Source organism: Schistocerca piceifrons, chromosome 1, assembly GCF_021461385.2.
Source record: "Schistocerca piceifrons isolate TAMUIC-IGC-003096 chromosome 1, iqSchPice1.1, whole genome shotgun sequence".
In the NCBI taxonomy this organism is placed as follows: Eukaryota; Metazoa; Arthropoda; class Insecta; order Orthoptera; family Acrididae; genus Schistocerca; species Schistocerca piceifrons.
In genome coordinates, this window is record NC_060138.1 from 608085518 (window position 1) to 608097854 (window position 12337).

A 12337-nucleotide genomic window follows, 5' to 3' on the forward strand; every position below is an offset into this window, starting at 1 on the left:
CTAGATTTTCTCCATCTCTTCTTACAATATGGCAAAGAACTGGAGAAATTTTTTGGTGACTCAAGAAGAAAGGCGTCTGGAGATACTGAGTTGTTCAATAATGGATTCATTTGTTCCTCTTTCAGTCAATTTTTATGTGTAGCATCCTATAATGACAAGTGAAAATTTGGTCTGGATCGGGATTTAAAATTTGATTTCCTGCTTATCTCTGACAGTGACAATGAAAGTTTTACTTGGATGTGGAGATATACTCATATAGCCTAATTGTTTAGGTCATTGCTCATAAGATACAGAAAATCTTCATTTGAGTCACAATCTGGCACAAATTTTCAATTGTCACTTTAGATTCATCAAATATTTTAGTGTGATCTCAAATGAATACAACATCTTTTAAATGACAGAATTTTATTCATAGCTATTAGATCTATTCAAATGAAAAAATGCTGAAGAGAGAATCTTTTTCATTGCATTTGTATGTCTTTTTAATCTTTTTAATATCCTTTTCACTGAGTCCATCCCGTTGACCAATTACAGCGTCTTCCTCCTGTTAACAAGTAAAAGAGCTTTACATATTTTCAGTTACATGAAAATAAATACAGTACATAGTATGTGAAAAATGATCATATAAATTTTAATATAATATTTTATAAGTGGTAATAATATTTACTTATGTAAAGCAGTAGTTAAATTTGCTAGTCATTTTTGTCTCATGTTTTTTGTACAGGAAATATGACAACAGTCTTTAGCTTCAGTTGTACAAGAGCAGCTCTAACAAATGATGGTGGTTCAAATGTTTGTAGAGATATCACTGGATTAGAAGTAGGCCTGCTTATCACAGATTTAGAGATTAGTTTCACCATTTTTTAATTAGTAGTGTGAAGATATTGAACAGTTAAGTTTTGAGCACTGAACAAGTAGCTTAGGTGATTGAGACTGTGTAGAAGCATTTCTTTTGGGAATATTGTTTTGCACAACTAAAGTATTTCCCAGAAAAGGTTTCTCATTTATTTTGAAATAAGAAAAATAATTCAAAACAAAAGTAGGAGATGTTAATTCAGTTAACAGCTGGGTTTTCTTTCATACAGTCTATTAAATACATAATAATCAGCCAGCAGATATATGAAGGTCCAAAAATTTTTTTGAGATTTGTTACTCAAAGCATAGATAAGTGGTATATGATTAAGCAAAATTATTGAAAAGTTATAATGTTAACAAATCTATGCTATCCAGAAATTTGATCTCAGTTTTGTAATTAATCAATAATTTTGTAATTAATTGATAACATTTATTCTGAAATATTAAAATTATTGATTCCAAAGATGTAATATGTGTTTGTAACTAAGATCTTAATTAAAAATTACTGTAATTAAAAGTTCCGGGCTTCTAGAAGTTTCTGGCATGCTTAGCAAAATTACATATACATGAAAACTGTATGATCAGTAGTCATTTCAAAGATTAGGCCATGTGACACATTCAGAACTGCAGTTGTTTCATATGAACCTTTGTAAAAATAAACTTTGTAAAAGACTGCACTCTGTGACGTGAAAATTCAAGTGCATTTTGTATGAAATGTTTTTCAGGAAAAATAAAAATAAATAAAAGACACGAAACAGGAGATACTGTGCTTCAATCAAATGTGCAACAGACACACCCTGTTGGGAGATGATGCCATTAATTGACTCCAGATTGCATGAACAGCTAAGTAAACACATTTAATAATACAAATCTTCCTTCATAATTGAATTTATAAATTAACAAATTAGTATTGTGTTTATAGTACTAGAAGTACACTTCAGTGATTGAGGTAAGTGAAATGAACATTGGAATTGTGTGAGTTCATTACAAACATGTTGCATGTTTGATATGCAATATTTTAATATCACTGCTTATTTGAGAAGGAAGTTATGTGGAGTAAATTTTGAAGATATGTCTAAAAACCTAAATAAAATGTAAATGTAAATAAATGGGGGGGGGGGGAGGGGGGGTTGGAACGGAAAGAAGAAAGATAAGTATACAAAAAAAGAACTTGTTTGCTTTGACTTTGTTTTTCTTGATAAAAACTGTTAAAAAGGGTTCTTAAATGACAATCACAGATGAGAAGTAAAACACATGGATAATGAAGCAGTAGGGGGATCAACGGAGGTGGACCAAACTATGGTTAATGTAGGAAAAGAAAGGTGAACAGTTGTAAAATTTCAGAGCAGAAAACAGTGAACAGTTACAGAGTATCAGAGCAAAAAACAATTATATACTATCAAAGCTCAAATTCAGTCTGCAGATTAATAATAAACAGCTCTTTTTTTGAGATATCAGTCTTCTGATTGGTTTAATGCAGCTCATCATGAATTTCTCTCCTGTGCCAACCATTTCATCTCAGAGTAGCAATTGCAACCTACATCCTTAATTATTTGGTGGATGTATTCCAATCTGTGTCTTCCTGTACAGTTTTTATCCTCTACAGCTCCTTCTAGTACCATGGAAGCTATACCTAATGTCTTAGCAGATGACCTATAATCCCATCCTTTCTTCTTGTCAGTGTTTTCCAAATATTCCTTTCCTTTTGTCACTGATTCTAAAGAGATTCTCCTCATTTCTTACTTTGACAGTCCACCAAATTTCCAACATTATCCTGTAACACCACATCTAAAATGTTTCAATTCTCTTCCGTTATGAATTTCCCATAGTTCATGTTACAGTACCGTACAATGCTGTGCTTCAGACATACATTTTAAGAAATTTCTTCCTGAAATTAAGGCCTATATTTGATACTAGTATCCTTTTCTTGGCCAGGAATACCCTTTTTGATGGTACTACTCTGCTTTTTATGTCTTCCTTACTCCATCCATCTTGAGTTATTTTGCTGCCTAGGTAGCAGAATTCTGTAACTTCACCTGCTTTGTGATCCCCTATTTTGACGTTAAATTTCCCGCTGTTCTCATTTCTGCTAGTTCTTATTACTTTTGTCTTTTTTCAATTAGCTCTCAATCCATATTCTGTACTCATTAGACTGTTCATTCCACTCAACAAGACTCTGTAATTCTTCTTCATTTTGACTGAGGATAGCAACGTCATCAGCAAATCTTATCATTGATATCCTTTCACCCTGGACTTCAATCCCACTCTTCAACTTTTTTTCATTTCCGTCACCGCTTCTTTGATGTATAGATTGAACAGTAGGAGGTGAATCACTACATCCCTGTCTTTCTGTCTTTTTTATCCAAGCACTTGGTTCTTGTTTATTCAGTAAACAGTTACAGGTACGTAAGGCTTATGTTGAGACTGACCTAAAGGACATGGGTTCCAGAATGTGTGCAACTGAGAGCAAAACAGCTAGTTTATAAGATGAGTTTGTGAAGGAAACAAATAAGAATGAGAAGAACTTTGGTGAACTTCGAAATATGATCAGATATGAACATGATAAGGTGAGGTAGAATTGTGTAATGTGAAAGTAGCTGTGCATATCAAAATGCGCACATTTACTAATGATACAGAGAGAAAATCCATTTGGACTCAAAATTTAATGATGATTAAAATAATGTGACTAGTGATGTTTACTTGCAAAAATAATATTTCAGTATTAGAAGGTGAATTAGCTAATGTAGAAAAGAATTTAGTACAAATTCATGAATGTATAGTAGCAAGGAACTTATTAACTAACAGTGGTGTTATTTGATTACTTGAAACCTCTATGCTTTACAAAGACAACTTTGTAGCAAACATACACAGTTTTCAAATCTCATGAAGAAGATTCTTTAAGAGGACGTGTTGTCTTGGATAAATCAAAATTCAAGTTAAGTGATGAATTTTTTTGAATTTCATGAAGTTTTCTAAGTAAATTTTGGTCTGAGTCAGAACAAGCCAGAATAAACAGTGAGTTTCCAAATAGACCAAGCCAGAGATAAGGGCTGGGAGTACAAAGGAATTTTGTAAACATCGGTTAAAATTTTTAATACACTTGAATAAGCTTTCTCTTGAACTTACCAAAGTTGACGCTTTAAAAAGAAGATTGCCTGACAGATTACCATCAAAACTACTATGTGATCCAGAAGATACAAAATATCAGTTTTTAAAATATGTTAAGAAACTAGACAGGGTTGTTCAGCTGCCAAAATGTAAACATTACGTTATAAGTCAGATGGAGGATATCACTAATTTCATAAATGTCATATAATTAGCAGTTTGTGTTCAGCAGTCATTAAGTTGAATATCTTGTATACAATCACTATCTAGCTATCAAAATGTACACTCCATACCTGAATTAAGTAAATTACTGTGTTAATGTGCCAGCAGAGAGCTTTCTGGTAAGCTGTTTATATGTATAACTTACTAATGTCACAGAACATGTCAGTATATAAAATTACAATGTAAAAGTAATAACAGATAAAATAAAATGTTTATGAACAAAAAAAAGGCAAGCTGTAAGTTTAAATAAAAGCTATCAACAATATGACACAGGAATGAGCTTAATATTTCAAGGAACTCCTCTACCGAATAGAGGGAGTGGCCCATGAGGAAACTCTTCAGTTTTGATTTGAAAGCACATAGATTAGTGCTAAGATTTTTGAATTCTTGTGGTAACTTTTTGGAAATGGATGCAGCGGCATACCACACATCTTTCTGCACAAGCAAGTAAGTGCAAACCAATTGCAGATTGGATTTCTGTCTAGTATTAACTGAGTGAAAGCTGTTAATTCTTGGGAACAAACTGATATTGTTAACAATAAATGACAGTAAAGAATACATATATTGAGAGGCTAATGTCAGAATACCCAGACTAATGAACAGGGGTCAACAAGAGGTTCACGAACTTACATCACTTATTGCCCTAACTACCAATTTCTGAGCCAAAATTATCCTTTGAGACTGGGAAGAGTTACCCCAAAATATAATACCATACATCATAAGTGAATGAAAATAACCAAAGTAGTCTACTTTTCGTGTTGAACTACCACTTACTTCAGATACTGTTTGAATAGTAAAAATGGCAGCATTAAGTCTTTGAACAACATCCTGAACATGAGCTTTCCACAGCTGTTTACTATCTATTTGAACGCCTAGAAATGTGAACTGTTCAGTTCCACTAATAATATTCCCATTCTGTAAAATTAAAACGTCAGATTTTGTTGAATTGTGCATCAGAAACTGTAAAAATGGAGTCTTACTGTGATTTGGTGTTAGTTTATTTTCTACAAGCCATGAACTTATGTCATGAACTGCACTATTTGAAACAGTGCCAATGTTGCACACAACATCCTTCTACCAAGCTAGTGCCATCAACAAACAGAAATATTTTATAATCACCTGTAATACTAGAGGGCATATAATGTATATAAATAAGGAACAGGAGTGGCCCCAGCACTGATCCCTGAGGCACTCTCCATTTGACTGTGTGCCACTCAGACCCCACATCATAGCCATTCTCAGCACTGTGCATAATGACCTTTTGCTGCCTATTGTTAAAGTAAGAGGTGTACCAGTTGTGCGCTACTCCCCATATTCCATAATGGTCCAATTTCTGGAGCAATATTTTGTGATCAACACAATGAAACACCTTAGTTAAATAAAAAAAGACACCTAGTGTTTGAAACCTTTTGTTTAATCCATCCAGTACCTCACAGAGAAAAGAGAATATAGCATTATCAGTTGTTAAACCACTTCTACTACCGAACTGTACATTTAATAGCAAATTATGTGAAATAAAATGATCAATTGTCCGAACATACAAAGCCTTTTCAATAACTTTAGCAAATGGCAATGGCATAGAAATAGGTCTAAAATTGGCTACATTATCCCTTTCATAAAGTGGCTTTACTACTGATTACTTTAATCATTCAGGAAACTGATCATTCTTGAAGGAAAAAATTTCAAATATGGGTAAAACAGGGCTAACATGTCCAGCACAGTACTTTAACATTCTACTAGGCACTCCATCATATTCCTTTTGTATGTATTTTTCTTGTGTGTGTGTCTTCGTATTTTTTGTGTGTCCTCTTTTGCATGAGAACTTAGTGCAATAAGACAGTGGTAACTATGGATTATCTCCAAAGGCAACTAGAGGAGCAGTTGGCATGTAATTGTTTTCTGGAAAGCAAGGTGCAGGAGGCATGGCCCATGCACACAGACTCCGCCCACCCAGGGCCAGCCCATGAAAATTCATGCTCCCAAAACAGTGTCACACTGCCATCCTCCACTGCCGCTGGAGCAGCAACCTGCCCAGATGTGTGGTGGTCAGACTGCTCTCCTTTCAGCCCCCCAACCCATTCATGCGGCTCAGCCAAGTAGAGGCAGTTTTCCTGAATAATAATATGACATGCACTCTCACAAAATTTGAACACATCCTGAGCCATCTGGACCAGAATTACACATCTCAAGTATGGGGCATAGGAAGCACCCCAATGATGCATTCCTCCTACAAGTGACTTAAGGAATGATACAGTGGATTTCAGCATCCAAGGAGCAGCAAGTACAGCAACTACCATGCCAAGAAGAATGTGGTGACTGGAGGCCTTTGCGGATCTAGCATCACCTGTGGAGCCTCACAGAGTCAGATATGGTTCTGGATTTGCCATTGTGTGCTATCTGAGCATACAGTCTCCCCACTCAGGTGCAAGCAGTCTCAGTTGTGCAGACTGACATGCAGCTGGACACCTGAGTCGACATGGTGGGCAGGGTGCACGATATGATGGCAATGGCTACAAGCACGGCATCTGCAGCTGTTAACAAACCCTTACCCCCCACCAAACACCTTTGCTCTGTCGCAACACATGCCTCCCACAGCCCTAGCAATGGACACTGATCTGCAGCACCTTATGCAGAATTTGGCCACACAGGTGGCAGCGCACAGTACACAGATTGACCGGTTTGCACCCTCACAGCAAGAGAGCTGCAGGCATCGCAGTGGCAGCAGGCAAAGCGACAGGTGGCACAGCTTACACTACTAGCAAAGCACCAGCAGCGGCAGCTGCTGCTCTCACAGTACCCCACTGATGACAGAGCAGGCTCCAAGTGGCATCTGCTGGTATCGTGCCCGCTTCAGAAATGACGCGGCCAAGTGCTATGCCCCTTGCTCCCACCTGAACACCAGCTGCTATCAGACCTAGATGCATTCAACTTCAGTACTATACAAAGAATCTGTGGCTGAATGAGGTGGGGACATGAGGTACCTTGTAGACACTGGGTCTGATTTATCAATTTTTTGTGGATCCATGCTAAGAGATTGCAGGAAGGCTGAAAAACTGTCTCATGGTGACAAATGATTCTGCCATAAAAATGTATGGCACCCAACATTGGAATGTGGATGTTGCACTGCGCCACACATTCATGTGTAGGTTGACCTTGGCCAATATAAATGAGCTGATCCTGGGTGCAGATTTCCTTGAACACTACAAGTTGCTGGTGTATATTACAAATGCCCAGTTGATTGACTCTACGACAAGTCTGCAACAGCAGGCCACCTTCCACATCATTAAATCTGTGGCATGCCCCAGACCACTCTCATATGTTCTGAACAACTTTCCGAAGCTAACTTGCCCAACTGGGGCGCTGCAGGACATCAAGCACTCGACGCTCCACCATATTGTTACCTCCCCTGGTCCTCCCATCTCATGCTGCTCATGTCAATGTAGTACCCGAGAGGCTTGCGAAAGAAAAGGCAGAGTTTGAGGTAATGTTGTGATAAGGTGTCGTCTGACCATTGAGCAGCCATGGTCTTCCATCTTGCATTTGGTGCCTAAAAAGGACAATTCATGGCACCCATGTGAGGTTACCAGGTGCTAAACTCAAGGAAAGTGCCAGACAGGTGTGACTATATTAACAAAACTGACTGCGCAAAGACATACATGCAGATCCCCATGTCATCTGAGGGTAGAAAAAACAACAATTACCAACCCTTTTGGAATCTTTGAGAGCATGTTTATGACATTTGGCCTTAGGAATGCTGCCCAAACTTGGCAGCATTTCCTGGATAGTGTCTTTTGAGATTTAACAACCTGCTTCACATACCCTTACGACATCCAAGAGTTCTCAAAGAAATAGGTGCTTCCTTTTTCATCCATTACGTGTCACCTCTTCTAAGCTTGTGGGCAGTGACATAAACATCAAGCAGCCCAAAGTTCAACACCAACAGCCATCAGAAATATGCACCATAAGTAAACCTTCTTTTTTCTGTTATTGTAAAGACCTTAACTCTGTTTTAAATGTTGTTTTACTGATTTAAGTACCTGTACTCTCATTTTCATATTTTTTTGTAGTTTATGAATAACTGACTGAAATATGATCATAATTTTGTCATATTTTATGGATTGTACAAGTAAATATTGTGTTATAGAGGACACATTCATATAGCATAAAAAGTACAAAAAGGGAAATATGCTTGGTTTTATCTATATAATTCGCAATATTTCAATATTGCATTTAGTTTGACAGCACATGACAGTGTGTTGCCCAAATGCTGACCATAGGTATGATCTACATGTATTTTAATAGTAATTTAGTTAACTCCCAAGTAGACCTGTTGAAAAAATTTTTAATTGTTTTAAGACCTTAACTTAAGCATTTTATTTTTCCTTAGTAGTACCTTAAGAGGCTACTGTGGACAATAATTGTGTCATAAAAACTGTGTCAGAAAAAGTGGCTCTATAAAAAATAACATAAATTACAATAAGTTATCATATTCTCTTTGAACAGTGTGGCCTTTGTTTCCAAAGATTGACTGTTACATTTTTTATAACATTTTAACCACATTTGTTTTGTAGAATTGTGGAACATGTTCTAGACTTATGCATTGTGTCATCTCTGGAGAAAGAATCTCATCTACAGAAACCAACTTGAATTTCAATGTTTGTCCATGATATCCAGAGTGCCAGAGACAAAGGTACCCAGGTTGATGCCATGTTCCTTGACTTGTCCAAGGCATTCGATATAGTTTTGTACTGTTTAGTGGACAAACTAAGAACTCACTGATTATTGGATCAGATTTATGATTGGATTGAGGACTTTTTAGGAGACAGTTCTTAATATGTTATTCTTTATGAGACAAAATTGACAGATGTAAAGGTAATTTAGGGATTGCCTCAAGGAAGTTTTATAGGGTCATTACGGTTTACAATACATATTAATGATCTGGTGGTTAACATCAAAAGCCCCATGAAGCTTTTTGGAGATTATGCTGTTGCCTATAGGCAGATAGCAAGGCCACTATGCCAGAAGACTGTAGTGAAATGCAGCAAGACTTGCTGAAATTGGCGATTTCTCTGTGGACAAGTAGTTGACTCTCAGTATAAATAAATATAACATATTATGCATTAATGGACAAAGAAACCATTACTGTTTGATTACACTGTTCGTGAAAAATTATTAGAAAGAGTAAAAACCATAAAATACTTAGGAGTAACTGTCTAAAGCAACTTAAAGTGGAATAGTCACAAAACTAATTGTAGGGCAAGCAGATGCCAGACTAGTGTAAAAACCATAAAATACTTAGGCATTACTGTCTAAAGCAACTTAAAGTGGAATAGTTACATAAAACTAATTGTAGGGCAAGCAGATGCCAGACAAAGATTCACTGGAAGAATCTGAAGGAAATGTAATTTATCCACAAAGTACCTGGTTTACAAAACACTTGTCTGGCTTATTATCAAGTAGGTGTAACAGAAGGGAAAGAGAGAGAGGGAGACCCAATGAAGAGTGGCACATTTTCTCACAGGATTGTCTAGTAAGTGTAGGAGTGTTACAGAGTTGGTCAAGAAAACTCCAGTGGTAGTCACTACAAGAGAGGTATTGTGTATCACAAAGAAGTTTATTATTATGAAAAATAAAACAAAGATGACCACTCACTTATAGCTGACTCATGTGACACATAGCAAGATGCAGTGGTAGTCACTACAATAGAGGTATTGTGTACCACAAAGAAGTTTATTATTATCAAAAATAAAACAAAGACGACCACTCACTTATAGCTGACTCATGTGTGACACATAGCAACACACAACAGAAAACAGTTTATAATAGCTTTGAAGCTCTTGGTTTTCCTTTAGTGGAACTACATACAGTCACACACACAACCACATAGACACCAAAACACACACACCTGTGGCTGCAGTGAGACTTACTGTTGATTATCGATAGCAGTTGTCTAGGCAGATGGAAATGGAAGGGGTAGAGAAGGACACACGAGGTGGGGATGGGGTAATGCATTAGTTAGTTAGCTTCATGGTCCATGGAATGGAGATAAAAGTGGAGATGAGGAGAGAGATATGGAGGGAAGAGAGAAAGGGAGATGGTTGAGACAAGCAGGGGGGGAGAGGGAAAGGATGGAGAGAGAATGCTGGCATGGTGGTGGAGAGAGAAGGCAGTACATGATCTGGATGAGCAAGGGATGGTGTGGATGAGGATCATGATGTAGATGCATGGCAGAGACAACCTTTGCTCTCTCCTCTATAATCTCAACACTTACTTCCAAGCCCACTTCACCTGGTCCTTCTCAATTCAATGAGTGACGTATCTACATGTCAATCTCGCTTTCTTAGATTGCTCCCTGAACATGTCTGTTCGCATTAAGCACACCAACTACCAACAGTATGTCCACTGTCACCGCTATAACCCATACCATGTCAAAACATCTCTTCCGTACAGTCTCATCACTCATGGATGGCACACCTGCAGTGGAAAGCATGAGTTGTCAAAATACACTAGCAAACTTGCCAGAACCTTTACTGACAGACATTATACATTCAAGCTCATCCATAAACACGTCTCCCTTGCCACTTCCTCCTCTGACAAGTAAACCTGTTAACAAGCCACTGACCAGCATTACTCTCACCACCTAGTATCATCCCGGCCTTGACAGCCACTCAGGAGCTCAGCATTCATTTACTGGGTACAGGCTTGGTGACCATGGGGTTCCTGAACTGAGGACTGGTAAGTGCCGACAGTCCTCTGTCACTGTAAGCTCTGGGCATGCTTTAGTGACCACCTGCAGTGTGGTGGTGGAATATTGTGTGACACAGGGAATGGGGATCTTGGCTTGACTGCCCAGATCACGAATCTCAAGGTGTGCTGGGTGTTGATAAGATGCATGGCTGTTGAGGTGGAACAGTCACTAGTGGGAAACCTCTGGGGAACCAGCCATACCTCAGTTGTATGAGGCTTACTCAGGCACATGGGGCTCTATCTGAGTGGATCCTTATTTTGCTGCTTGTGGGACCGAATTGGATACTACGAAATTTTCTTTTCCTCCTCCCAGCGGAAAGGGTGGGCTGCTGGAAGGTACTAACACCCAATCTAACAAGAGGGCTTTTGTAGCCAGTCCTCCTGACTCAGGAATTCATTCCAAAAGTACATTCTCTAGTGACAGAATGCATGCTGGTCCTCAGAATGTATTCGCAGTGTTGAAATGGAAGGAGAATAGTTTTGAGAAGGTTTTGCCCAAAGCATTGTCACTTAAAACAGTGCAAAGGGCTTAGAGAGAATCTGTGGCACCTTAAAATCAATAAAGTGTTTGTGCAATGGGATACTGCTAGAGGAAACTTCAAATTCCCAGCAAGCCACTAACCTACAAACAGCTGTCTGCCTCAGGCAGTATGCAATAGACACTGATCTGCATAGCATCTTGAATTATAGCAAAGGTGTGGTCTCATGCAGGGATCTAGTCGACATTTCCAAGGAGGAACTGAAACATGAGTGGGCTCCAGAAGGTATCATTGACATGCAAAACATTATGAAGAAGTTGGATGGGGATCTTATCAAATATGACTCCTTTATCCTAACATTCAGTAGCACAAAACCTCCTGAGTGTGTTAATAGTGGCTTCATTCACCTTAGCGTGTGGCATTATTTCCCAAATCCAATGTGCTGTTTTAAGTGCCAGCACTTTGGGCACACTACTGTTGGCTGTAAAGGAGAAGCCATTGACAGCAAATGTGGGAAGGCTGCCCATGAAGGAGTTGAATGTTCATCTCCTGCGAAGTGTGTCAAGTGCTCTGGGGATCACCTTGTCTGGAGTAGGGACTGCAGTGTTGTTCTTGAAGAACGGAAGGTACAGGAAATAAAAACAACTAAACGTATCTCATATGGAGTGGCCAAAAACATCTATAAGGCCATGAGCCCCCAATGTTTGCTATCTCCTTTGCGTCTGTAATTAAACAGCCAGTCCCTAAAACCAATGCTGCTACAAAAACGGAGGTTGCGAGTGTCAGCAGTAGTGCCTGTGTCACCAGTGCACTTGTTCTGTTGCAGTTATTCCGAAGGCCTTAACTCAACCCAAGACTTCAGACAAGGCTGTGGTTACCACTGTTGCTGAACTCCCTGCCCCTCCAAAGGTTCAGCTTGGTCCACCACC

The 12337-nt window shown here is 38.4% G+C and overlaps 1 protein-coding gene across 1 annotated transcript in view; it reads right to left on the bottom strand.

Annotated features, from left to right (window-relative positions):
- Positions 1-416: 416 nt before the first annotated feature.
- Positions 417-12337, bottom strand: part of LOC124796710 (zinc metalloproteinase nas-14-like) — a 134023-nt gene continuing 122102 nt past the window's right edge. The window contains exon 6 of the mRNA XM_047260717.1: positions 417-544. Coding sequence (XP_047116673.1) covers positions 425-544 — 120 coding nt within the window. The 3' untranslated portion in view covers positions 417-424. The remainder of the gene's footprint in view (positions 545-12337) is intronic.